At 40.9% G+C, this 27662-nt stretch overlaps 3 protein-coding genes across 3 annotated transcripts in view; 2 read left to right on the forward strand and 1 right to left on the reverse strand.

Annotated features, from left to right (window-relative positions):
• LOC118405045 overlaps positions 1 to 3735 on the forward strand; it is a 21217-nt gene extending 17482 nt beyond the window's left edge. Inside the window, exons 19-22 of the mRNA XM_035804446.1 lie at positions 1197 to 1640; positions 2641 to 2824; positions 3532 to 3596; positions 3659 to 3735. Coding sequence (XP_035660339.1) covers positions 1197 to 1640; positions 2641 to 2824; positions 3532 to 3596; positions 3659 to 3735 — 770 coding nt within the window. The remainder of the gene's footprint in view (positions 1 to 1196; positions 1641 to 2640; positions 2825 to 3531; positions 3597 to 3658) is intronic.
• Positions 3736 to 7809: 4074 nt separating this feature from the next.
• Positions 7810 to 11121, reverse strand: LOC118404503 (CXXC motif containing zinc binding protein-like). Its single transcript, XM_035803611.1, has 3 exons — positions 11032 to 11121; positions 9579 to 9746; positions 7810 to 8781 (listed from the first exon to the last, which is right to left on the reverse strand). The coding sequence occupies exons 2-3, from the start codon at positions 9723 to 9725 to the stop codon at positions 8446 to 8448; spliced, it is 483 nt and encodes a 160-aa protein (XP_035659504.1). The 5' UTR covers positions 9726 to 9746; positions 11032 to 11121; the 3' UTR covers positions 7810 to 8445.
• Positions 11122 to 11257: 136 nt separating this feature from the next.
• Positions 11258 to 27662, forward strand: part of LOC118404500 (protein unc-45 homolog B-like) — a 20407-nt gene continuing 4002 nt past the window's right edge. The window contains exons 1-18 of the mRNA XM_035803607.1: positions 11258 to 11325; positions 12764 to 12925; positions 13386 to 13422; positions 13672 to 13862; positions 14457 to 14546; positions 15801 to 15968; positions 16852 to 17020; positions 17850 to 18062; positions 18580 to 18754; positions 19591 to 19669; positions 20889 to 20981; positions 21944 to 22084; positions 22536 to 22630; positions 23068 to 23206; positions 23749 to 23895; positions 25181 to 25363; positions 26093 to 26206; positions 26738 to 26853. Coding sequence (XP_035659500.1) covers positions 11308 to 11325; positions 12764 to 12925; positions 13386 to 13422; positions 13672 to 13862; positions 14457 to 14546; positions 15801 to 15968; positions 16852 to 17020; positions 17850 to 18062; positions 18580 to 18754; positions 19591 to 19669; positions 20889 to 20981; positions 21944 to 22084; positions 22536 to 22630; positions 23068 to 23206; positions 23749 to 23895; positions 25181 to 25363; positions 26093 to 26206; positions 26738 to 26853 — 2330 coding nt within the window. The 5' untranslated portion in view covers positions 11258 to 11307. The remainder of the gene's footprint in view (positions 11326 to 12763; positions 12926 to 13385; positions 13423 to 13671; positions 13863 to 14456; positions 14547 to 15800; positions 15969 to 16851; positions 17021 to 17849; positions 18063 to 18579; positions 18755 to 19590; positions 19670 to 20888; positions 20982 to 21943; positions 22085 to 22535; positions 22631 to 23067; positions 23207 to 23748; positions 23896 to 25180; positions 25364 to 26092; positions 26207 to 26737; positions 26854 to 27662) is intronic.

Below are 27662 nucleotides of genomic sequence, written 5' to 3' on the forward strand. Positions count from 1 at the left end.
CTGACGAGGATAGTGGATTCTATCCAAACGTCTGACCGTTTCCAAACCATATTCAGTTGCTTGAGTAACTACTTTTTGGTGTATCTTATTACATGGGTGTCTAACCTACATCGACAAATCTTTCAACTTTTTTTCATACCAGGGCCAAAGACGAGGGATGACTATAAATGCGGTCCCAGTTTCCCGGCACTAGGAGCAAATCCCGGAAAGTGTGACGCGAAGGGAGCGGCACCCTGCTGTTCCGCACAAGGATTTTGCGGGAATACAGCAGACCACTGCACCTGCTCAGACTGCGTTGACTATCGTACGTGTTTTTATTATTCTAAAGGCAAAAAAAGTGAGACTTGGAACCATATATATATAGCCTCATTCGGCCAGTAATGAACGTTATAAAGTCTTTAGGCTTCTAAGCTACTTAATAATCGGAAGTAAAAATGCATTTCGAACACTGCACAAAAATCGGCTTTTCTCACATTATTAGGGAAATGTAATGTAACGCCTAGCAAATATTAGATTTACCAGGAAGTTTTCAACATTTGCTCATCGGTAATACATGCAAAAATGATAAAATTAAAGCATAGAAAAAGGCTCCGTTTCGATGGGAACCTGTAAATATTGCAATAAAGATTATTGTCGACAGAAACAGCTCACCAATAGCCTCTGAACTCATAGATTAGACATTAAAAAGGCTTACAAATCTCAACTGCCATGACAACTGTGTCAGGCAAAAGTACTTACTTTGTGTGGTTTTTACTTTCTTGTCTCGTACAGCCTGATTCACACTTCACGCGAACGCTGGCCGATTTTTAGATTGGTTGGAGCTCGGCTGGCGAATTTCAAAATCGCTTGAGTGTCAAATGTATTTTTTGCTGAAAATCACAAATTGGACAGGGCTAGGGCGACGTCCTTTTAATTTCTCAGTTGTGGGAAACATGTAGGCTATGAGAAGAGTAGACACACTGAAAATAAGAACATTAATTTTGTGATAGACCAATCCAAAATCTCATATATAAAAGCTAACAAAAACCGTCGCAGAGGCCTCGATGAATCTAAGCGCAGCTTTCAGGGACCCGCAAACTGGGCCGAGCTGCTAAAAATCGCCCGAAGACCGCGTAATCGCGGGGACGTCGGTCGTTGTTCAGCCGTCTTTATTTGTGACGGGTGTCAGTTTAACGATTCTGCGCCTTCCTCCCCAGGATGGTTGAAACGAGATTCCTCATGGGTTGTGGAATCTGCCGGCACACCGTGGGTCAACAACAGAGTGACGTATGATGCCACAAAAGTCTTGGATGGGAACACTGGAACCTACTGGAACCCCATGCATACCGGCCGATACTTCAACAACTGGTACATCATTCTCGACCTCGCAGCGCCCCACACTTTGACCCGCATCGCAATCAACAACAGAGGAGACTACGATCATGACGTTGCAGCCTTCAAGTTGCAAAAGTCGCAGGGTAATAGTCCGTACAACTGGGAGGACGTGGTGTCCTTTACTAACGTAATAAAGTGGACGAGCAGGCGCCAAGAGTTCGGCGGTTTCCGGGAAACAGCAGAGTATTGGAGGTTCGTGGTCACTCGGACCTACGGGGGCTATCAGCCGTATCTCAAAGAACTGAACTTCCAAGGATTCGAAGCAGGTAAGGGATTCATCCGTAAATAGTTTCATCGGGTTGGTAAAATACTCATATAGTAAGGTTCTTCAAACACAACCCAGACAGCACTTACTTCCAACGTTTTGATGTCTGCCAGACACCATCATCAGGGTTTGAATGACTGGATACGATTCTCGCTGCTACTTATTGCCGATAAAGGCTAAACGAGGCTATCTGGATCAGGAAGTCAGCTCGATCCAGTCATAAACAGAGATGAGGGGGGGGGGGGGATACAAACTGAGCCACGTAGTACTTTCTCGGTTGTGTTTGAAGAACTTTAATATATGGGTAAGGGATTCATATTTTGTAACCTATACAAATGCCAATTCAAGGAAGATCCACAGTAATTGATGAGTACTAGTAAACCGTTGGAAATGGTAACGATAGTTTGCCTTCAGATGTTTTGCCATACCATAATTGAAGGGACGTAGACGTATTTGCGTTTATTTAACGTAACCGAGACAAGCTGTGAAATCTTTTTCGTGTCGAAATTTCTTATCATTTGATCAAGGATTAATGACCCGCTCCGAGGTGTATAAGTGCACTTAATACATGGTCCGTTCCTTTAACCACCGAATGAACGACCGAGCGTACCGAGCGTCGCCAAACTGACCATGCCAAAGGCACTGAGCTTTTAGTGTACTGGTTTGCGGTGTTGGGTTTGTGGTCTGGCGGCTCTGGTTCGAATCCTGGGAGCCAAGAGAGACTACTCCTTTCGTACATTCCTTACATTGGCTCTCATGCCGAACCTATAACAGGCTAGAGATGTGCCACACAAAAGTATCGAACTCGGAGATTCGAGGACGAATCTTGAAAATAAAAGGGGGGTGTGTAAAAGTGGAGTTTAAGCGTCACCAAATTGACCATGCCAAAGGTTTTGAGCTTTTGGTGAAGTGGGTTGCGGCGCTGCATGGGATATTGTGGTCTGGCCGCCCGGGTTTGAATCCCGGGAGCCAAAAGACTGTTTCTACACCTTTTTTTGCAGGTACCAATGTTGCCCTGGGGATGTTAGCGTTTCAAACAACCACGCGTCCGGACGGCGGACCTGCCAGGCTTGCAGTCGACGGGAACCCCTCTACAAGATGGACAGATGGTTCCTGTGCACATTCTCAACAAGAGGAGAATCCCACGTGGTGGGTGGATCTCGGTCAGTCGTATGCGGTTGATAGGTACGTATATTTAACGCTAGTTCATGTTTATCCGTTGGGTAACCTAAATCCGTTGTTTTAAAAGCTAGGTATTTGCAGATAGCAAGTTCACGGACGGTGGTTTTGAACATGTTAAATTTTTGAAATATAGTGTTTATTTTCAAAATATTGCAATGTCTATCGACTTGATACCCTTATATACCCTGTTTTTTTAAAACAACGGATATGGAGTACCCCATGGATAAAGGTGAACTAGCGTTACATGTTTGTACACATATCAGTCATGACAGTCATCAGTCATGCGCGCGCGCGCACACACACGCACACACACACACACACAGAGACCATCTGGTCATTATGACCTATTTTCGATGGTTCATCCGATTATGATTATCATATTTCGAATTGAACAAAGCATCAAGCATCCTAGCCTGGTACCCAGCCGTATTACCGCTCCCGAATCTCTTCTGTACTGCGGAGAAAATAGAAGAGACTCGGGAGCTATAATGGCTGGGTACCAGGCTACAAGAATCTGATTCTTGCCTTTAGTAGCAAATGTGTCTACACTGTATATTGCATTGACTGTTCACTAAAGACTTTAACTAGATATGTCTACGTGAGCGTGTGCCATTATGATAGTACTAGTATTGATTAGCATTGATGCTTACGTACAGTGACTGTGGATCCAACCATTTGACATGTTCACACTTATCATGTGGTGATTACAGGAATATTCCCTCGAACATCGTCTTTAGTGAACACTCAGTGCAATACACGGTAGATGCTACTAGAGGTAGGAGTCAGATTTTTGTAGACCATATTATAGCTCCCGGGTCTCTTTTGTCCTCTTGGCAGGACAGATGAGATTCGGGAGCCGCAATGTGTATAAAAAAGAGGGGTCGTCCAAAGATGAACTGGCAGCAGACAGTTGACAGAGATCTCCTACTACCCCCCTCACATTAGGCGAAAATCGATCGGACGACGAGTATGCGAGCTCTAAATTACAAGGAGGCATGACCCTGACGGGAAGGGGGAACACTGCCATTTCTTCGTCGGCAGCAGGGTCATGCCTCCTCGTAATTTAGAGCTCGCAGACTCGTTGTCCGATCGATTTTCGCCTAATGTAGGGGGGGGGGGGCAGTGTGCAGGAGATGGAAGGACGTAATGAGACTGGCTGCAGATAGAGCTTGCTGGACTGCTCTAACTGCCTAAAAGGTCGCAGGACGTGGAAGCTACTAAGTCTAAGTAATGTGTATCAAACCCACGTGCCATTGCTCTGTTTCCAACACCTACAGCGTGGTCATCTTTAACCGTCAAGAGGAGTGTTGCTCGGATCGAATCAACCCCTTCAACATCCACATCGGGGATTTTGGCCAGGTACACACGAACCCGAAGTGTGGCGGTGACCATCGAATCGACGTGACCCAACCGTCCATTTCCGTCTCCTGTCAGGGGATGCGGGGACGCTATGTGGGCATCCGTCTTCCAGGGCCTTCCCGAATACTGAGCCTGTGCGAAGTCCGAGTATTTTCTGGTAGGCCTTTACTACATTAGCATGCATGGCTATGGTATATGAGCTTCCAAAATCAACGAAGCAGGCAGGTGTTGCAAGACCACGATGTATGTGCCCTTGCATTTTCCGTTCAATGGACTGCCGCTAATGCGTACAGTGCATTTATTAATTTAAAACGTTTTGCGTTATGTCTTGATGCATTATTCTGGTATTCTCTTCATGAGTTAGTAGCTCATGCTTAATACATAATTTAACACGCAAAATGCATAAAAAAAGGATGTCATTGTGCAAAATTTATCCAGTGTGTGTCATACTATGCTTTCGGCCTTTTGAAAAAAAAAAGAAGATTTTTCTTAATATGTTACAGATGACGAGTGATGGGATGACCCGAACGGATTAAGAATGCAGCAAATGAATGAACTCGTCGACTGAGGAAAAACCTACATTATCTTAAGTCACTTACAAAGTTGGCTCTCAAATTGTGTTTTGGTATACCACGAACTATACCACACATACAAAAAGCATCCAAGATGTAGTTTCAGTTAAAACATTGTCAAACTTTACGTGTTTTGAATGTGAGGTTATTAGGTGTTCCTGTTTCTAACAGTTACTGTAGTACTGTGTTCTTACTGAAGCAAATTTTAAATGTATATTGCGTTACATTTTAAGCAAGACCAAAAACTACATCTACCAAGTAGATCTTATTGTGTAACAGCAACATTTCGGTCCATAGCATATCTGAAATCGTGGTGGGTACATCATAAAGGAATTGTTTGATGCCTATCATGATTTGGTATAAAAAGCTCTAGTGGCAAATGTTATATCAGGGGAAAGCTATTTTAAAGTGTAAAACATATTCAGCTTTAGACAAAAAGTATTAGTTATGATTACGATATTAGTGGTAGTAGCAAAAAGGACCGGCGTATTGCTATATCAAAACATGTCTCTGGCAACAAAAGCTATTTACTACAGGTTAAAATTTAGTCACTTGAATCCAAAGCATTTTGGTGGTCACATAATTCAGGATTAGTGTCATATATACATTATGGTTAATTTTCTTGCGGCATTGAAAGGTGTTAGCGTTAGAGTAGAATATCTTAATATTAGGAAAAGGATCACCCGATTTAACAAATATAACATTTATCAACATAATGTTAGCTTAAATATGCTGAACACATTCTTTATATTTATGCATTTAGATCCAACTTTCTTTTCCTGTAAAACCTAAACTTGTGGTAAGTACACTATCTGAGCGAGGACACTTTTTACACCAGATAGTGCTTCGGCATCTTTTCAGGGCATTTCTAAAGCAAAGTCTTCCAGAATTTCAAGAAGTGTGGCATAGCAAATTTTTTTACAGTGACGTAGTTTCCGATTGACTTTGCTTTGAAAATATTGATGGCATCCTACAAAATCGTAGCCTGGTATCCAGCCGTAATATAGCTCCAGAGTCTCTTCTCTCCTCTTTGCAATTACGTAATTACCTTTTTTCCTTCAATGTCTTTGAGATCCATCGGGCCATCCTTTTCGAATTCGAACTACTAGTATCTCTGAGTTTTCTACTTCTTTCTAATGTAAGATTGAAAGAAATGACGATGTCTATTTAAGGAACAGAAGAAATGATAGATTTCGCACGGTAATTTTTTTCTACATCGCAAGGTAGGGACCCAAAAGATTGGAAAAAGAAAAATATCAAAAAGTATTTGCATAGGCTTATCCTTCGACCTCTTTTACCTGTTCCTTGTACTATAGATAAACAAAGAAATTAAAGAACTTTCTATACGATAATACCCTTTTATGCACTCACAACACTATTTTCATTGCTCCTTAAATTCAAGGACAATTATGCAAAATTGGCATCTTAAAAAAAGGTTGGGGTTTTAAAAAGCTTAAATGCCATCGATTAAATTGCTTTTATGTTGTTATAATAGATAAGAAGAACTTCAGCTACAAGGACAGAAGAAGAAATGTGATTTGATTACATCTTGTCAGTGTGAAACTGGTGAAAATTCAATGAAAAGGGCAAACTGAATTATACAATGTATCAAAACATCCTTCATAAATATTTGGTCAGTGATGTTGCGGGGACACTGAACAATACATCAATAACATACGTCTTTTACAAAAGTAGACCATTTCAGGTCTTATGATTAAGTTAAAACACCGGAAATGTTTCCATCGAGTTTTATACGATTGAATGATAGCAGTATCTCTGGCCATGGTTCACCTTTATCTGTGGGGTAACCTATATCCGTTGTTACTTTAAAAACAGGATATTTAGGGATATATTGTAGACAGACGTTGGTTTCAAATTGCAAAATTTAAAAAAATATTTCAGTTTAAAAACACCGTCAGTCGACTTGATATAGTTATAAATACTAGCTTTTTTTTTTACAAACAACGGATATAGGTAATCCCCGCGGATAAATGGTGAACTTTGGTTATATCTGTTACTGCTGTCGGTATTATGCATGTCTTCTGTCATTAAACAAGTGTGGGCATACCATCGCCACACAGACGCCATGTCATTTCAATTTTGTTGAAATAAAATTGTAGTTGTTGTTCTTATATAATGTATTTGCGTGTTTGTTTGTTTTTGCCTCAAGGACCCTCAAGTTATACTAGAAAATAGATCAAAAGAAATGAAAAATGGTAATGATAATTCAATCTTCAACATAAACTTTTTAAAATTCAAAACAGGAAGAAAATAGAAGAAAGAAAAAAGTATAGGAATATCAAAATACAGTTCCAAAAAGGTACTTACTAGGGCTGGGTACCGGTACAGCGTACCGGTACAAAACCGGTTTTTCTTATTGGACCGGTCCAGAAAAACCGGACCTGAAAAAATTAGGTGGACCGGATGTTGGACCGATTGGTAAATTAACAGATTATTTTATCAGTTATTCACACGTTTTGGTACTTGCTGGTAGAAGAAAATAACAGGAGTGAAGAAGAGTAGAGTTTATAGTAATTCCTACCATGTTTTACAGCCAATCGTACAGGTACAGATGGTGTTGTAGGATTTTAAAACGCCAGTGTAAGTCTAATACTCCGCTGAACAGATTTCTTTGTAGTGAAATGGACCATTGGTATGAGTCATACTGAATCAGGTCCAGGTTCAGGTCCGGACCTGGACCTGATCCTCTGGACCTAGACCTGAATTTTCTGTACCGGTACCCACCCCTAGTACTTACTGACCAAAAAATTATTGACCTCAAAAAACATTTTATCAATTAAAATGTTAAAACAACTTCTGCGGGTATCTCTTCAGTGAGATTCCTACATAAGTTGGATAGGTGTAACTCTAATGAATTCTTCATTTGAATCATGAAAATTGAAGTATGACTGAAAAGACAAAAAACACACAGACCATAGAAATATTCCTTCTACTGAAAATGGAATTTAAGGAGCCCTTGTGAAGTGGGGGTGTTAGCGACATGTATTGAATATCATATTCTGGTTTTGTGTCATTTTTAACCAACATAAAAAGTTGGACAATACAGCAGTCTATTTTATTCATAAGCAAAGGTTGGAAAGTGGAATAACAATTTGTTTCATATATAATTGGCATGATAACTAAACATGCCTATTAATGTTCTATTTATATAAGACATCTTATGTTTTATTTGCACATTCATTGCAAACAGCACCTGGCAACATTGTCACAAGGTTTGAAGATTTTTTTCTGAGAAATAACCCAAACAAAATATCTACAGTACAGAAAGTAGAATATAACAAGAAAAGGGTCATATATCTATGACAACAATTATTGTATTCTATAAAAATAAGCATTTTTTGGTCTTATGACCAGTCATAGGTCATACTGTAAATGCATTTAAATTTGCAGGGATTTAAATTTGCGGGGATTTAATTTCGCGACAGTGGGAAAAGGGACTTTTCATGGTGGTTTTAAGTTCACAGTAGCACCATGCACTGTAGTCTCTTTCTGCCATGGAAAAATGTTTGCAGTGGTTTTAAGTTCGCGGTGGAGCGGCCACCTTGAAAACTGCAAACAATAAACCACCACAAAAGTTTCTGCATTTACAGTATTGTATCTATAAAAAAAAATTAAGCATTTCTTGGTCTTATGACCAGTCATAGGTCATAGTTCAAAGCGACGTCGCTACTTTCACGCTTTCACAAAGCGATGCTCTATTTCCGTGATTCCCACTGGTTGTTGCGCATTCTCGTCGTAGTCCATCCACTCTCCCTCCGTGAGCTCGACTTCGTCAAACTTCAATCCCGATTCCGCTCCTTCCGCCACGAACCCCACCCTGGGGGAGAAATCCACGGGTTCAACCCCGCGGCACTCGAACACGACCATGGTTCGGAATTCCTCGGTGTTGTCGGCGCAGTACGGTTGGATGCTGTCCTGCAGGATGTCCAGGTTGTTCTCGCGCCCGCACAGTTTGCATTTGGAGACCAGGTTGGCGTGGCCGCGCCCTCCTTTCAGTGGGGTAGATTCCTGGAAAAACAATTGGTCAAGATTCAGTCACATAAATTTAATACAGGACATAGAAGTTTTCTTTTTCACAACCAGTTTTTCTCACCTGCTGACGTTTCGATGTCTGTCAGACATCTTCCTCAGCAGGTGAGAAAAAATGGTTGTGAAAAGGAAAATTCCCATGTCCTATGATCTACCAACCTGATGAAATTATTTTCGGAAATTTAATACAGTTTGGATGTCAAATACTGTAGGTTGATAGGTATGCTTGCAAATGATTTCACAACTATTCACTATAAAAGAAAGACATGGTAAACTTTAAGATATTCCTAAAGATTTTGTGGGGTAGTGGGTTGTTATCTTCTCGGAATCCACCCCCTCCTTCCATCATCTTTTACCTTCCTAACAGAAGTTCAAGCTAGGTGGAATGAGGAAATTTGTGTTTGGGGCTTCTTATACTGGTCCACAGGTAACAAGAGCAAAGAAGAGGATAGTCATTTTTACCATTAGTTTCTACAGTTAAACTTGGTCTAAATTAAGAGGCAGCTATATTTTAGTGTTGTTTACATGAAGATACTACTAGGATTTTGAACTGCCAGTGTAAGTTGGATATGCTACCAAACAGAATCCTTTGTAGCGAAATGGACCATTGTTTTGAGTATAGCACATTTACAAGTTTTCACAAACAATTAGGTGCACGTTCGGCTCTGGACCTGGACCTGATGATCTGGACCTGGACCGTACCTGGACCTAAATTTTCTGTGCTGGTACACAACCTATAAACTCATGCTATAAACTTCAGGCAGAGCGCCCCCTACCTCTAGTGTGACATATTGCCACTTCTCGCTGACCTCTCCACAGGACAGACACTTCAGTTTCAGGTACCAGCGGAAATCCTCACCCTCAGGTCGGAGGTTGGTGATGTTCTCCAGCACTGCCTTCAACTGGAGAGCAATTTTCACCATCGTGGTCCCTTTTTAGACAATCTGAAACATAGCATACATTATAATGACTGCCACCTAGCAGAATTCACACAAACTGCAGTGGTGACTACAATGGTTGGTGATGTTTATGAGCAATTTTTACCATGATGGTGGTCCCATTTAGCCTGGGTACCATCCGGAAAGTAGTTTGCTCCGACGTTCATTATATACTATATACAGTCGCTTCTCTGTGTTTCCGTCTGGGAACGCGGACCATCTTAACGTCTGGAATCGTCCAAATTTTGGACGCAGGCGCTGATTGGTCCCCACATATGAGCGAATTATGGAATAGTTTGATCGTTGGAACTGGTGTTCCAACACCAGAAAAGCCCCACGTCCCCTAGCGCATGTGGGCGACAGCCTGTTGTCATCGAACGAGTGCTCTAGAACCCATTCCTTGATTCGCTCATCAACTGACGTCACCACCAAACGGTTTGAATGTGCAAGTCTCCAGACGGATAGCAGAAGCGAACATAGGAGCGAACTACCATCCGGATGGTACCCAAACTAGGTCCCATTTGAGACAATCTGAAATGAGGGTAGCATACAAAAAACATTACATGCCACCTAGCAGGATTCATGCAAACTGCAGAAGTCAGGAAGAGGTCTGGAATCATCTTCATCTTGAGGTTGAGATTTCTTTCTTTCTTCATTTGTGAGATGTGCTTTGCAATGCATCTTGTCACCTCCCTTAGCTTTTAGAAAATTTTGATACATCAAGATGTTTCTTGCTATTGCTCATGGACCTATTAAATGTAGACTAGTAATGTTGAGGCCGACTAAAAACCTCAACAGTCCTTGAAATTTTAATAGAACGATGGGGGACCATGGATGTACAGAAATAAAAATTATGACTGTCTGATTTTGCACAAGGTCAAAAGCAAGGACCCTACTTAGTATCAGGTTAATATTCTGAAAGCTCCTTCAGGTCAAAGTTAGGCCCCTGACTTGTAAACAGTTCTCGTCTCGACCAATATTTGCTTCATGCACACATCCAGACTAATTAAACTGTTGTTCAATCATCTTTTTTTTTGCAAATTGTAAGCTCTTACTGATAAACTTACATGACTCATTGGCAGTCCTTACATCTTTGATACACTTAACAATTAGCAACGTTTAATAAGCATAATTTTGGAGCTTCCGGTGGCGCAAATTATGAACCATCATTATCTTCATTTACTTCTGATAAGTTACATTATCTCTAAAACGAACAAATACTACATATGAAGTTTTAAAAGCTTAATCATTTTCATCAATGTATGAAAACAGAAAGTACAACGTGGCTTACCACTTCATATCACCAGAAGTGTTTCCCGTATTAGGCTTGAATCAGAGTAAACGAATATTCTGCTCGTTTCCCGAACCTTCTCTGCTCGTTGATTGGTTGGATGCCTACCAATTAGATCGACGGATTTGTTACATATTTCCTGATTGGCTCATTCGTGGTGAAAGTGAAAATTCTAACCAATCAAAGTAACTATAAGAAAACCCTACTTGTGACTAAGTGAGGTTAAAGGGTAGAGTTGATAGGTTAGCAGGAAGTCGTGCTTAGCAGACAGCAAACATGACGGAAGCGGCAAAGGTGGGTAAAAACAACCGTTTATTTCGCCATTTTATCAACTATTTCTTCATCTACTTTACCAAATTAACTAGAAAACTTCTTCCCACGTTCGGAACAGAAAGGACTCTCTGCGATTTGATTTTGAACTTGAGAAAAACGTCACAAGGCAAGGGGCCGAAGCACTGAGTTTCCGGCGTGTTATTACCAAACATGGTCAACAACAAGATTCCCTAAATGTTTTGATAAGTGTATCGGACAGACCTTGTGTGTTTGACCGATTTTAAGCGTTTTGCGTGGTTTTAGGGGTTCGAAATGTTGCTGAAACGACCTACTATTGTAGAGAAACTACTAGAATGTTCTAGGTACCGTTAGACAGCTGCACATGGCCTGTGAGACCGAGGCTCCATGCGCACTGGGGACACATTCCGCACATACCAGAGCGAGACTATTTTTGGTTCGGAGAACCAGTCTCTAAGCAGATACGGGAAGGAAACGTTCTCCATCAGAACACGGAGGTTGTATGTCCTGTAAACTCCTTGATTAGACGACCACTTCACTTTTTAGGTGGACAGTGTGATAAACATGTAATATCACTATTATCAGAAAAAAAAACTTTATCCTCTCGCCATATCTGCTTGGACATTAGAAAGAAACTGGAGAAGTTACTAGTTGATAGATGATGACAGGTTCTCATCATTTGTATCAGCAGGCTTGCCATTCATAATTCATTGGAATCTAATTTTACATAATAGGGGATAGTTTCAGTCACTGAAAAATGATTAGGCTTATAATCCATTGTCTTCTTCTTGGACCTTCAAGTTGAAGATAGTATGGTAGTAGTAGTAGTAGTAGTAGTAGTAGCTGAGTAGTAGTAAGTTGTATCCAGTACTTGGTTATACTGCTGCTGTGGTCCCTGACACAGGGAAAGGCAGCAGACCACTAGTATTCATACTGCGCTTCCATGTGGCTCTGTCCTAATGTCAATAAAAAGTACTTTCTCTTCCAATAGCTATTCAACGTAAAGGTTTACCAACACTTATTGATTATGAGGAGGCATCAGTTGTGTATATTTCTTGTCATCCTGAATTTATGATTATGTTCACAGATAGCAAAGCTGAGTAAAATAACAGAGAAACCAACACTTTAAAGTAGGGAAATATACTAGAAGAGGCTGCTAGCTGTTTGTGCTTGTTTGTTTGTTTGTTTATGTTTATCATTTATGTTTAAAGACTGAAGCAGAGCTCAGTAAAGAGCAGGGGAACCAACACTTTAAGCTGGGGAATATGAAGAGGCCATCAATTGTTTATGTTTATTGTTTATTTTTATGTTTATTATCTATGTTTACAGACAGAAGCAGAGCTCAGTAAAGAGCCGGGAAACCAACTCTTTAAGGCTGGGGAATATGAGGAAGCCATCAGCTGTTTGTGTTTATTGTTTTTGTTTATGTTTATGTTTACAGACTGAAGCAGAGCTCAGTAAAGAGCAGGGGAACCAGCATTTTAAAGCTGGCGAATATGAGGAGGCCATCAGCTGTTATACCCAGGCACTCAAGCTGTCTGAGAAAGGGGACAAAGGAAAGGCAGTCTACTACAAGAACAGGGCGGCATGTCATCTTAAACTGGTAAGGATTTCTGAATTTCTGTATCTGTATCAATAGAGCTGGTATAACCACCATTCGGCGTAACACACCAGCTGAATTTGTTTCTTTTCAAATATATGAAAAAGAATACCATAGAAGGTGTGTGTGATTCTGTTTCTGAAAAAGAAGACAGTTCTATTCTAAGAGTCTTACTACAACAGGGCAAAATGTCATCTTAACTGGTAAGGAGTATTGAATTTGTCTCTTTTCAAATATATGACAAAGAATACCAACTCTGACTCTTTCTCTGAGAAAGAAAATAAAGCCTTGAAGTTTTTACTAGAAGAACTGCTGCATGTCATCTTAAACTTTTCAAATATATGGCAAAGAATACCAAAGAGAGGGTGTCTATCTCTTTCTGAGAAAGAAGACAAAGCTTGAAGTGTTTACTATAAGAACAGGGTTTATGATGTTTTCTTACATTCATTATATTTTTATGCAGGAAGAATACTCAAAAGCAGCAGCAGATGCCTCAAAAGGTACAAAAGTTTCATACTTTTCAATGTAACAATTTGTGTATTATTTATATTTAAAGTTACCTCTTTTCCCTTGTCTAGACTTGTAGACTTGTATTTGCCATGATTTTGATTGGCCACACAACCAGTTTTTCTTACCTACTGACATTTCGGTGTCTTGTCAGACATTTTCCTCAAAGTTTCTAATTGTAGTTCTGCATCTCGCCGCTATATGTAGCATGATTTTGATTGTTTCTAATTTTACCTTTCCAGCGCTGGATATTTCTGGTAACGACTCCAAGGCGCTGTTCCGTAAGTGTCAGGCCTTAGAGCACCTGTCAGAGGAGAACCCGCAGCACCTGACGACTGCGTACAAGGATGCCATGCAGCTGCTGCAGATGGAGCCGAAGGACAGCCAGGTGCGGGCCATGCTGGTACGCCTGAAGGATCGCGTCATGAAACTGGTGAGCACAAATTTTTTTAAGCTTTTGGTATAGGTAGTAGTTGCTGATAAAAGACAGTGGGTGAAATGCCTAACCATTGTTGTTATACTACTGCATGGTGGCATTGACACCAGGGATGTAGCCAGCATCCGTCCTTGCAGCTGGGGACGGAAAAAATTTTGCCCATTCCATCCTCTGTGAGCAAAATCTAACCCTCAAAATGCAGGAAATGGTGTTTCAGAGGGTCTAGATTTCAAAATTTTCCTTGGGAGCATGCCCCGGACCCACCTAGGAATGCTGCGCCAAAGCCATTCAAAATGGAGGGGACGGAAAATGATTTCTGGCTGGCTACAACCCTGATAGACACTAAAGGGGGTACAGACACTACAGGGGGTAGGTAGGCATTACAGGGTGTATGGACACTACTGGTCCAACATACATTCAGGGTTTACAGACACTCGGAAATATGGATACTTCAAATCACTCTGTTGCTTTGAATGATACATTAAGCCCAAAAGAGTTTTGCAATCTTGCATGACAGAACTGCTTCCAACAATGCAAACAGCTTTGCTATTACATGTACTTTTAAAGATGAATCTTTTTGTTGAACCCCAGAGCACAGAAAAACACGCGACCACCAACCGTGTGGAGCAGATGTTAAAGATTGCCTCTGGTAAAGAGGAGTCCTTGGAAAACAAGAGGAAGGTAAGAGTATACCCAGAGGTGCCTAAGCATTTGCACGAACCCTTGAGATTCGTACGAACATTATGTGATATGCAAGAATCACTATGTGAAAATGCATGAACCTTATGAAAATCACACGAATCGCTATGCCAAAACACACGAACCTTATGCGATTTGTACGAACCTTATGCGAATGACGTGATGTCACGTGACCTGCCAGTGGTTGGTCGGTTTCGCATAGGGTTCGCGCAAATCGCATAAGGTTTGTGTGTGTCACATAATGATTAGTGCAAATCACGTAATGTTTGTACGTTTTTGCATAGTGATTCGTGTGATTTTCATAAGGTTCATGCATTTTCGCATGGTGATTCGTGTGGATGACATAATTTTCTACGAATCTCATAGGGTTCATGCAAATGCTTAGGCACCCCTGAAACTATACCAATCTGTCTATCACAATTAGAAGTTCAACCTGAAAGAGAGGATGTCGATTGAGAATCAACCAATGAGAGAGAGGGTGCATGTCTTTTACATGTATTACCAGATTTTTTATCTTTACATTTTGCATTTCTACATTTTATGGAGGTAGAAAGGGCAATGAGATTTATTAGCTATTGCTATACATATAGAATACGACAAGGTGTATTCCATATCACTCGTGGTACCAGCCCGACCGCGGGAAGGATCACCCGAAGGTCGGAGGGTGATCCGACCCGCGGGAGGGCTGGGACCGAGGGTGATGCTGAATACCTGAGAAAACATATATTTCGATGCGAAGTGCACCAGAAGTTGAGAAAATGTTGTGTCCTCGAACAAAAGATTGTAACAACAGCAATTCTAATGTACAAATCCGGCATTCAAATTTTTAACCGTGCCGTATTCGGCTCGATTCAAAATAGTTCGATTTACTCGAAGGAAGCCTGTGTGATGCAAATTTAGAATCTGTGTAATACGGAAGTTATCACACGGTCCGGAACACCCATATCGAACGTTTTCGCGTCACGGGTATGACATAATAAGTATTATCATATAGCCAAGGGACGCGAGCCAATCAGAAGGCTCCATTTCATGCTGGTTATGACGCCGTAACAGATGGAAAATCATCAACAGCCGTGCATTGATCGTTTCATTATTGCACGCCTGTTCCTCATAAAACCACCTCGTTCGCTTCGCTCACTCGGTGGTTTTATTCTGTCGTTATAGCAAAGGACCAGGCGTTATGACACCATATACACCTTGGGGTGGGTCATTAACCCTTAATTATTCTCCCACCAGGCCGTGAGCAACCTGATTGTCCTGTCTCGCGAGGAGGCCGGCGCCCAGCTGATTTTCCGGGAGGGCGGAATCCAGGGTCTGGATCTGCTGCTGGATCACCAGGATGAGGAGATACTACTGAACGCCATGATGGCTCTCACCAACTTGTGTTACGGGCACAGGTCCAGGGTAAGTGTGGGGGAATTGGGAGATGCCACTTGGGGTACGGACACTGTTAGTGGTACAGACACTACTGGGGGTACAGACACTTTTAATGGTAAGGACACTACTGGGGTACGGACACTACTGGGGGAACGGCAACTACTGGGGGTACGGACACTACTGGGGGAACGGCAACTACTGGGGGTACGGACACTATTGGGGGTACGGACACTACTGGGGGTACGGACACTGCTGGGGGTACAGACACTGTTGGTTGTACGGGCACTACTGGGGGTACGGACACTACTGGGGGAATGGCAACTACTGGGGTTACGGACACTACTGGGGGTACAGACACTTTTAGTGGTAAGGACACTACTGGGGGTATGGACACTACTAGGGGTACAGACACTACTAGGGGTACAGACACTACTGGGGGTACGGACACTGTTTGTGGTAAGGACACTACTGGGGGCACGGACACTACTGGGGGTACAGACACTTTTAGTGGTAAGGACACTACTGGGGGTATGGACACTACTAGGGGTACAGACACTACTAGGGGTACAGACACTACTGGGGGTACGGACACTACTGGGGGTACGGACACTACTGGGGGAACGGCAACTACTTGGGGTACTGAGACTACTGGGTGTACAAACACTACTGGGGGTACAGACACTACTGGGGGTATGGACACTACTAGGGGTACAGACACTACTAGGGATACGGACACTACTGGGGCTACGGACGCTACTTGGGGTACGGACACTACCGGGGGTACGGTCACTACTGGGGGTACGGACACTACTGGGGGTACGGACACTACTGGGGGTACAGACACAACTTGGGTGCCGCCCTTTTTACCTGCAAATTTAATGCATAATTAGTATTCCTCTCTTTGTTCCAGACGATGGCACTTTTGGACGTCATCACGTTACCCAAGATCTGCCGGCTTGTTGCCCGTCCAGACGAGAAAGTTTCCAACGGAGCGACGTCATTGGTTCAAGCCGCGATTCGCGCTGTGACGGGATTGGACAAGGTCATCCATCGCGGAGCAGAGGAGGCTGTAGTGATTGGTTGGTATCCGCATTCAAATTTTTAAAGATACGTAATATCCATAGTACTAAGTGTATTACTAAGTGATTGCCTCTACATAAGGACCACCTGGCCAATGCGACCACTTTTTTTGTGGTCTATAATTTTCCCCCATTGATAATATAAGAGTCTCGTCTATATATTATGTAATGTACATGTATCATAAACCCTGTCCAGATAGACCGGACTTTCATCATCAGCGGTCGACGTGATCACACATGTTCGCACATGTTTACACACGACGGGGTTATACCGCCCCTTACGGGGTGACATACCCTTTCGTATGCACCAGGTCTCCCGTCCGGGTGAATGATGTAAATCACCATGTGGCTGATACGGTATGGAGGGTCGCCAGGCCTCCATCCGGGTGATTTGAAGTGAATCACCAACTCCAGACAGAATGGTTTGCTCGATCTCACACCGCACCATCGCATGTGTGGGGGTTCTTTAACGTGCATGGGGTGTGACTCTCCCCATACACGGGACCTCCATTCAACGTCCTATCCGAGGGATGGCCCTAGCCAAAGCTATGTACTCATTTTCACCTGAGTATAGTAAGGAAAGCCGTGTAACATGGCAGCCGGATTCGAACCCGTGACCTCTCGGTCACGAGACAAACACGCTGCCGCTGCGCCAAGTGATCTCACCAGACTTTAGTGGTCCCCAGGATGTCTACTTGGGCAGTTTGGACCCTCTGTCCCTGAGGTCACAAAAAGCATAATGGCACTATATATTTTCTAAAGACATCTAATGGAATGGAACTTGCTCATTCTTTTCTCTTCTGACGTAGAATTGTTTGTATTTTGACAGATAACTCAGCCGACCTTGAACAGCTGATGAAGGCCCTACTCGTCATGTTGAAGGACAAGCGGGTTTCTGGTATCGGGCGCGACAACGTCATCGACTTGATCATCAAGAACGTGCCCAAAAAGGGCGGGCTTGGCATCATCATCAAGACCAAACTGGCACAGAGCAAATACAAGGACGGCATCGGCTGCTCCGAGCTGTTTATAGACATGGGAGGTATGTTGTTTTTGCAGTCAAAGTAAATAACATTTCTCTAAGTTTAGGCAAAAAGTCTAGGTTTTGAAGGACTTGATTGCTATGGATGGAAATGTACAAACTGCAGTACTTTCTTGAGCTGCAAGGTAACACTGCTGTATCGTTTTGCTGTAGCTGTGAAATAGCTCTAAGGATTTATATACTATAAAGTCTGAATACCTGAATGCCTTCTTAACAAAGTTGAAAGCCTGGATTGTTGTGGGTAGGAACATGAAAATTGTAGTTCTTTCCTGAGCTGCAAGGTGTCACTGCTGTACTAGACTAAGTATTACTTTGCTGTAAATTGTGAGACAGCTTAAGGCATTTATTATACACTACAAATTCTAATACCTAAATGCCTTCTCAACAGGGTTGAAGGACATTGTTGTGGGGGGAAATGTAAAATCTGCAGTACCTTCTTGAACTGCAAGGTGTCACTGTTGTATTGCTTTGCTGTAACTGTGAGACAGGTTTAGGGACTTATAGTACTTCTCAACAGGGTTGAAGGACTTGATTGTTGTGGGAGGAAACGTGAAGGATTCCGACCCCTGTCTTCCCATGACCGAGGAAACCAGGATGCACATTTCTGTCTGTCTCACTCGTATCTACGACGACTACGCCATCCACGACGAGGCTGTGCGGAGATACAAAGACATCTGTCAGTCAACTGTTCAGTAAGTTTGAAACTTTTTAGTAGTTTTGAAATTTTTGTACATTTCATGTTATACATTTCATTTGCATAATTTTGAAAGAACAAACTGAAATTAGAATTCAGGGCTGGAAATTCATTTTTGGGATTAGTCGCACTGGTACATCCAGCTTAAAAAATTGGGTGCACAAAAAAATTTTGGGTGCACCACTTAAATTTAAGTAGAATGTCAGAAAAACCTTAGTTACGTGCCTATCAAATTCTTGACCAAGTACCATGACAGACAGTTTTATTATCTTTCTAACACCCAAATGTCAGAATATGACGAATACTAGTATTCTTTGATATCTTTACATACATAAACTCAAGATGATATTTGGGTACACCCTGTGCACAGAAGAAAATAATTGGGTGCACATGCACCGGTATTTCGAGCCCTGGAATTTGTTCTACACTTGTGTAGCATAAATGGCTATGGATTACTTTCTTGGCTAAAAGAATAAAGTAATTCATACTTAAAACTGTATATCTATATAATTATCTATATCTATATTCAGTACTGTATGAAGCAGTCTGCCGTGGAAATTGCACGACTGTAAACTAAGTCTTGTAGTTTTGTAGTTCTGTCCGTGTATCCAAAACTTCTTGGCTAAAAGATTATGAATCGACCTGTCAGGCTTAGAATTCCTTCAAACAGGCTAGTAAATTTTAGGATTTTTGTTCAAAACAGTCTAACTAATGAGAAAAGCAGCTTTTTCTAAGCTTAGATCACAATTTATTTTGTAAAACTAAGGACACTTCCTATATCACAAGAAAGTTCATTGCACAGTCTGATGTTGTTGGTGTTGTTCTATATTTCAGAGGTTTGCTGGGAGAAGTAGAGAAGAGAGGGATGGTAGCAAACCTGGAGGCTATCCAGGCCCTGACTACTATCTTACACGTATGTTGTTAACATGGATATATTGTGTCTATTTTGTCCAGTGTCCAAAAACTCACTCAGTCTGGTAACGCATGGCACTAGATTTTACTATCATTGCACATTCCTGCGTCTAAATACGTTTGCGTCTAAGAGATTTTGATAAACTAAATACCCCACTTCATTACATAAAATTTTTGTTGCCCTGTATTGTTCAGTAGAATCTTAAGATTAATTCTGCATCCCTCTTTGTAGGTTATAGTTGTCGATGATCATCTGAAAGTGACAGTACTTTTTTGTTTTGTAGATAGAAATTTGATTTGGTATAATATGTAAATTTGGTAGTTTAATACTTTAAACTTGGCATCCTAGTTTGTGATTGATATTATTGTACATAATAGAGTCAATTCTAAGTCACCGAGATGGTTTTGAAATAATATTTGTAATAAGTTTGAACTATTTTGAGTAAAAGAACATTTCAGTCACTAAAGTTCGAAATTGTTCAAACATTTCAAAATGAAACTTTAAACATGTTTGAACCCTTTTATATTTGTTGGAACATTTGGGAAAGTAATGATATAATTATCTCTTTATTTAGAACAATTTTCAATCATCTATGTGTTTTTGTTATTGTTCCAACATGTTCCAACATTTTGTGTCATTTTTTCCCTCCATAAAAACTTTTATTGCCCCCATAAACAAAGCTGCTAAGCTTGGTCCTTTGTTTGGCTCTTGTATTTTTAGATTTTCACTGGTGAGTCTTTTGTGAGAAGGTGGCAGACAGACATAATTTCCTGCACTTGGCAGGGATGTGTGAATTGCCCTCTTCCCAGCCCACTGACCCAGTTTCATCATATTGTTTCTATGTTCGAACATGTGATCATAAATGATGCATCTATGTTGGAACAGTTTAGAAACTAACGGAAAGAATGTATTTGATGTTAGAATTCTTTCTAACATGTTTGAATACTATAGAAATATTTAGAATGTCACCTAGATGTTATAAATAGTTCTAAACAGTTACTTATCACAGTTAGATTGTCACAAAGATTTCCAAAATGTTAGAACAAAAGGCAAGAAACACCCTCTCGGTAATATGGAATTGACTCTAACAGAAAATAAAAGATTATGTCATTGGTGTTTATCCCAAAATAACAAAAAATCATTATTGGTGCCTAGCATTTTATTCAAAGACAAGCTTTCTGCCATGTGAAGTGACTCAAATTATTGACTATATTTGCAGGGTCCATTTGACGTAGGAAACATCATCCTGGGTATCCAGGCCATCATGAACAACATGATCGCTCTGTGTGCAGTGGAGGAACCGGATATGCAGGTGAGAAAAGAGCTGAGAAGAACCCGTTTCTTTTATCATTCTCAATATAACAACATTCTTTAATCCTTGATACCTTTTAAGTAGTGATGGCTAAGGTTTCCAATTTGATGGTACATTCTTGTCTTCCATTGTAGACTAGTTTATGTTCAAAGCGTATCCTCGCATCGAATTGAAGTATACTTCTTATTTGTTGGTGGAGGTTAGACATCCAGGTAGATATGCCAAAAAGCAGTTACTCAAGCAACTGGATATGATATCAATTCATAGTTAGGATATAAACCCAGTTTCTACTGGATCCCTTTGGTGTCACTGACAGAAAACTGGATACAATCTGAAATGTCTGACCATTTCCAAAATCATATCCATAATTCAGATACCAGATCTCTTTAGTGTCACTGAAGAACGATTATGTAGATACTTTCTGAAACATCTAACTAATGTATCCAAAATCATATCCAGTTTATTAGGTATTACTAACTGCCTTTGTGAGGTACACTTCTTTTGTGTTTGTGAAGGGTTACCCATGATGGTGCTGATTCTAGTCTATATGAAACAGACACTGTCCAGGGCTCTATAGGCTTTAGGCCTAAACAGTACAAGAGCTGCTATCAAAGTTCCTTCCCGCCCCTGATGGCGCATAGGGCGGCGCCCATCTCCGTTTCAGCAGCCCTGGGCCACACAACTTTGTGCAATCACTACAGCAGGGGGCTAGTCCACTGGTAGTGGCTTGTGCTCTACTTCCATACTCTATCCCGAATGCTGAGTGCTAAGCAGAGAAAGCAGCATGTACCATTTTTAAAGTCTTTGGTATGGCTCAGTTGGGGATCGAACTCACGACCTACCGAATGCAAGGCGAACACTCTACCCACTCAGCCATTGCACCGGTAGAAGAGCTGCTATAAGAATGGAGTACTCCTGGCTATTCTGATTCAATATCTTAAATGTTTGCTATCCTTTCGCAGATGATTGCAGTGGAAGCCATGATTGCCGCCATGTCAAAGAAAAACCGTTCCACGTTCATTCTGAGCCATGGGGCGGGGCTACTGAAAGGGATCTACAAGTCCGAGTCAGCGGACGACGCCATTAAAGTCCGCGCACTGGTGGTAAGTATAGGGCTGGAGAAAATAGCTGCTGTACTTCTCTGACCTGCTAGGTGTCACTGCTGTATTGCATCTTATTTACATTTTGTACAGTAAAACTGATCTACACTATGAAGGATAAACTGCCTTATATCTGAATATCCTTTCAACAAAGTTAAATGAATAACTGATTGTTTTGGATGGAAATGTTAACAATCTGCAGTGCCATTCTTACCTGCAAGATGTCACTGTTGAATTGCTTTCTTGCTATAAGACAGGTTTAAGAATTTATATATGATACAAGCAGTCAGTTGTTGAGTGGCAACTGGACTAGGTACAAGTGTGAGATAGGGTGTTTGCACTAAAGGAAGTTCTGTGGTACTGCCTGGAACTGCAAGGTGTCACGGCTGTATTGCTGGTTTTTCAGTAGAACAGGTTGTATGTGTATAATATACCTGAACTGTATCTTCTCCAGGGTCTAAGTAAGCTGGGATCTATCTATGGTTCAGATGGCACCAGGAAGGCTTTTGCTGAAGGATCTACCCTCAAGCTGGCCAAGCACTGTAGGAAGTAAGAACTTTTGGTACATCTTTGGTACATTTAGCTGCTACAGAGAACAAAGAAGCATTCTGCAGTACCTACAGCACCTGCAAGGAGGCGCTACTGCATAGCTGTGTGTCACTAACAGGATATGGTTCCAGAAAGCAGACCATGTTATAATTACTGTTATAGGTTTTTTTGCTCACTTTGAAAGGACAAACAAGCATACTGCAGTACCTACACCACCTGCAAGGTGTCATCACTGCATAGTTGTGTGTCACTGCTACAAGATGTGATTCCAGAATCCAAACAATGGAATCATTTGTGTTGTAGGATCTTTCCCCATATCCAGATAACAAAAAACATACTGCAGTACCCACACCACCTGCAAGGTGTCATCATTGCATAGCTGTGTGTCACTGCCACAGGATATGATTCCAGAAACCAGACAATCATTTGTTTTGCAGATTTTTGCTCACTTCAAAAGAAAGAGACTTGAGGCGCTGGGCAGCGGAAGGCCTTGCGTACCTCACCATGGACGCCGACGTCAAGGAATTTCTGGTGGACGATCCGCAAACTGTTCGGGCTATCGTGGAACTTGCTAAGGTAACAGTTTTTGAGCCATTGTTGTATGCATGTGCAAGATTAAAATGTTTACAATATTAGTTTAAAGTACATGCTCATTAGCATTTATTTATTTGGCTATTGATAAACTAGTGAACACTTTTTAAAAGTTAATTCCTTTTAAAATATTTTCTTCGATTCTCACATTCTATTATTGGCTCATTCCATCTATGTGTTCAAACATTAAAATAATCATTCATTCATTTATCTCATTATTCATTTTCTCATTTCATTCAATCTTTTCAAACTACTGCAATTTGTTTTCATTTTGGTTCATTTTATGATCCATTCATTATCTATCTCTTCATTCACTCATTCATTTTTCTCTTAAATTCATCTTATATAAGTTAACATTAAGTTTTCGCAAGTATGTCATTATTATTACACACTGATCCTATACCTATCTTGAAGATCCTAGAAAAATTCTGTCACACAAAAAATCCTTGTGTACAATACACAATGGAACTGTAATGCAAATTTTCTGACCTCTGTATTCTGATTACGCTATGTTACTATGACAACAGGCTGGTGGCGTGAACGTTGTGTACGGTGTCGGAACCACGCTCAACAATCTGGTGAACGGTTACGAGTATGGTAATGAGGAACAGCTCCCGGAAATGAAGAAGCTCGCAAAGTTCGCCAAACAGCACGTCCCCGAGCCGCATAAACTGGTGAGGTTTTTTTTATTTCTTATTTTTATCAAACAAAAATAGTGAGATTTGACACCTATTATCATGTATCCAATGGAATCATATGCCTGATATATGAATATTAGGGATGGGTACTGGTACAGAAAATTCAGGTCCAGGACCTGATTCAGTATGTGATAACTTGTGAATGGACGATACTCAAAACAATGGTCCTTTTCATTACAAAGAAATCTGTTTTGTGGAATATTCGACTCCCATTGACGTTTTGAAATCCTACAAGGTTAACTGCCTTTGTATGATTGATTGTCAAACTTGGTAGAAATGACTAGACTCTAACCTATTTCTCTCTCGTTATTTTCCTCGACTGGTAAGACCCAAAACTTGTGAATGCCTGATCAGATAATCTGTTCATTTTCCAATAGGTCCAACATCCGGTCCACCAATTTTTTTCAGGTCCGGTTTTTCTGGACCGGTCCAATAAGAAAAAACGGTTTTGTGCCAGCCCTAATAAATATGGTTCTGAGAACATTTAGAAAATTTTTTAACAAGCATAAATTTTGATTTTGACACCGGTGCACTCTCACCAAAGAAAACTGGTTGGCCTGTCCTTGGTGCTGATTATGGGTCTTTATACTGGTTATTCTTAACTTTTGATTGAAACTACTTTTTTTTCAATTTTTTTTTAAACTATTGCATATTTCCTTCTCTTCCCTTTTGTAGCCCTCAGATGTTTCCTCTTAGGGTAAAACATGACAGTGCCCCTTGTATTTAAAAAAAAATGTTTTCTTAGGTTTGATAAAAAATTTCTTTTTAGATATTAAGAATTTCTTGCTAGATTTAGAATGATCAGTGATTTTTCTAACCATTTAAAGTAATGAAGTATTATTGCATGTCTGTCTATGAGCTTGTCTTTGTGTGTGTGTGTGTGTATGTGTGTGTGTGTGTGTGTGTGTGTGTGTTTGTGTGCATGCATGTGTTTCTCTAAGGCTAAGGTCACATTTACAAACTGGGACCCAGGGCAGCTTTCGGACACGAAAAGAATGACATGAGATACATTAAAGTACACAAAATGTTGACAGGAGATTTATGGGCATAATTTGTATATTTTATAGGTTTTTTATTTTTTATTTTGCATTTCTTAAAATGTTCCGACCGGGCTCCTATTTGGAAATGTGACCTAAGCCTAAACAGGTGACGTCTGCTGTCAGTTTTGCTTGCCATCTCGTATTTTTCCGTATCTTAGATTTAAGCTGCACATTGATTTTGCTATCAAAGATATCAATTTTTGATGTCTTATGTATTTCAGGACTCCAAAGAACATGTTGACACCAGGATTGAGAAGTTGGTGAAGGAGGGTGTGGTGGTGAGTCTGGTCGCGCTCGCCAAGACGGAGAGCCACGCAGAGAGGGAGCTGCTGTCTCGCATCTTCCTCGCCATCACGGAACGGGAGGCGCATCGCGGTATCACGGTCGCACAGGGAGGAGCAAAGGTCAGAGGCAATAGTCGTGTAGAGAAGGGCTATGTGCCATAACTCTATACCTGTACCTGCATGTAAAATTGTTTAGGTACTGTTCTAGACCTGAACAGCAAATTTACGTGTACCTGTACCATTTTTAGACTCCTTTTCAGTAGGTTAAACCTGCACAAAATTTAGTTTAGTCCATCCCACACAAAATAGTGCATAGGATGGCACCTATCTCCATTTCCATAGCCTTTGGGCCACACATTTTTGTCAATTCACTACAGCAGGGGGCTAGTCCACTGGTAGTGGTGTGTGTGTGTGTTCAGCTACCATTATCTTTTGTTGAGTAATAAGCAGAGAAATCAGCATGTACCATTTCTAGTCTTTGGTATGACCAGGGATTGAACTCATGACCTACTGAATACAAGGCAAACACTCCCTTTTTGCATGGCCATTGCACCAGTAATTTCTAGACTACAGATTGTGTCAAAAATTACAAATTTTGAATTCGAGCAAGTAGGCTGTTACTCTGAAGTCCTGCTTGATATGTAAATTACACACTAAGACAGCGCTGTGGCAGTGATAGCATGGACATTCACACAATATCCTGTATTTATATAAGCTTGCTTTCTCTGTCTGTCTTTCTCTCTCTCTCTCTCTCTCTCTCTCTCTCTCTCTCTCTCTCTCTCTCTCTCTCTCTCTCTCTCTCTCTCCGGTTTAACGTCTGTTGTCTGTTTCCTACCATGTATAATGTAGGTGTTGATCCCAATGGCCAACGAGGGAACAGACAAGGGGAAGTGGTTTGCAGGCCAGGCATTGGCTAAGATCGGCATCACAACAAACCCTGAGATCGCCTTTCCTGGACAGAGGGTAGGTTTTGATTATTGACTAAATATTCAATAGTTGGACTGATAGTTGACCAGCATTTCTATTAGAGGCTAAGTGATGACCAAATAGTTAAGGGGATATTAGGATATAATGGTCTACATCATTGTATTTATTATTCATATGCAAAATGTAGTTGACTCAGTTATTAAGCTTGCAAGGCTTGAAGCAAGGTGCATGTTCCTATAAAACAGCATTTTCTGTTTTGTGATCTTTAGCTTGTTCTGCTTAGAGGCATATTGTTCTGGCACTAATTTCTGTTAGTATAGAATGTCTTCTAGTTTACAATCTTCAGTCAATTTTTTTTGTAGTATTTGTAGATGCTTGCCACTACTGGATTTTTCTAATTGTATACAATCATTTAAGGCACTATTGAAAAGGCAGGTCCAAAAGAACTAGAACAAGAAACTTGATAGATGTGTCTTTAACTTTTTAAAGCAATGATTAACATATTTCTGTGTTTTTTACAACTTGGTATGTAAACTAATTACAATGCACACTATTTTTTTGTGGTAGGCATTGGAGATGGTTCGACCAATGAAGAAGCTGCTTGATATGGACGCGTCCGCTCTGCAGAACTTCGAAGCCTTGATGGCGCTGACCAATCTGGCCAGTCAGAGTGAGAGTGTGAGGTAAGCCCCAACACCCCTCTATACAATAATGTGATATTCTGTGCACTCTAGACATCTATGAAATGTTTGGGTCATACCACTATTGTCTAGGGTGAAGTGCATCATTTTTTTTATTCATCATACTGTATCTGAACTGCATTAAATAGATTATTCATCATACTGTATCTGAACTGCATTTGAACAACTTAAATAGAGCATAAATGTCTATATCCATTACAACTTTATTCTTAAAGGTTTGGATAAGCTTCATATTCCTATAGCAGGCCACAATGTTGTGCCCATTTGAAAGGTACTTTAAACTATTTCTGCACTTGTCGCAGACAATATGAGTACTTATCTTTGGTTCGGGATGTCCTCTTGGATGGGATATTGAGCTGGAGCTGCCATGTTTGAGAGCCACACCTTTAGTAACACCTTTAGTTAAATAACCCACCACACTAATCAAGCACTGTACATTCAATTTAGTAGCTTAAAGGCTTATACTTCCAAATGTGATTGGATCAAACCTTACAGTCTTGTCTTACACACTTACTGTACAAAATTCAGCATTACTCCTTAAGGTTAATATGTACCAGTTATGCAAAGTAAACTATGACGCCATAGTAGTTTATATGGAATGACTAACAGACTTTCAATGTAAGTTCATCTGTGATGGTAGTTAACATAATGATACAATTTTTAAGACTTTATATCCGTACACATAATGAAGTGCTTACCAACAAGCTTTCGATCAGTCCTCTGATCCTTCTCAAGTTGTAATGACCCAAAACCTAAGTCGCACTTCCGGAACGGAAGTGTGACGTCAGTAT

Source organism: Branchiostoma floridae, chromosome 17 (assembly GCF_000003815.2).
Source record: "Branchiostoma floridae strain S238N-H82 chromosome 17, Bfl_VNyyK, whole genome shotgun sequence".
NCBI classification, from domain to species: Eukaryota; Metazoa; Chordata; class Leptocardii; order Amphioxiformes; family Branchiostomatidae; genus Branchiostoma; species Branchiostoma floridae.

Coding starts and splice junctions, on each gene's coding strand:
- LOC118404503 (XM_035803611.1), bottom strand. CDS start 9,725: ATGGTGAAAATTGCTCTCCAGTTGAAGGCAGTGCTGGAGAACATCACC. Junction 8,782..9,578: donor GGCAATATGTCACACTAGAG/GTAGGGGGCGCT, acceptor TTGTTTTTCCAG/GAATCTACCCCACTGAAAGG.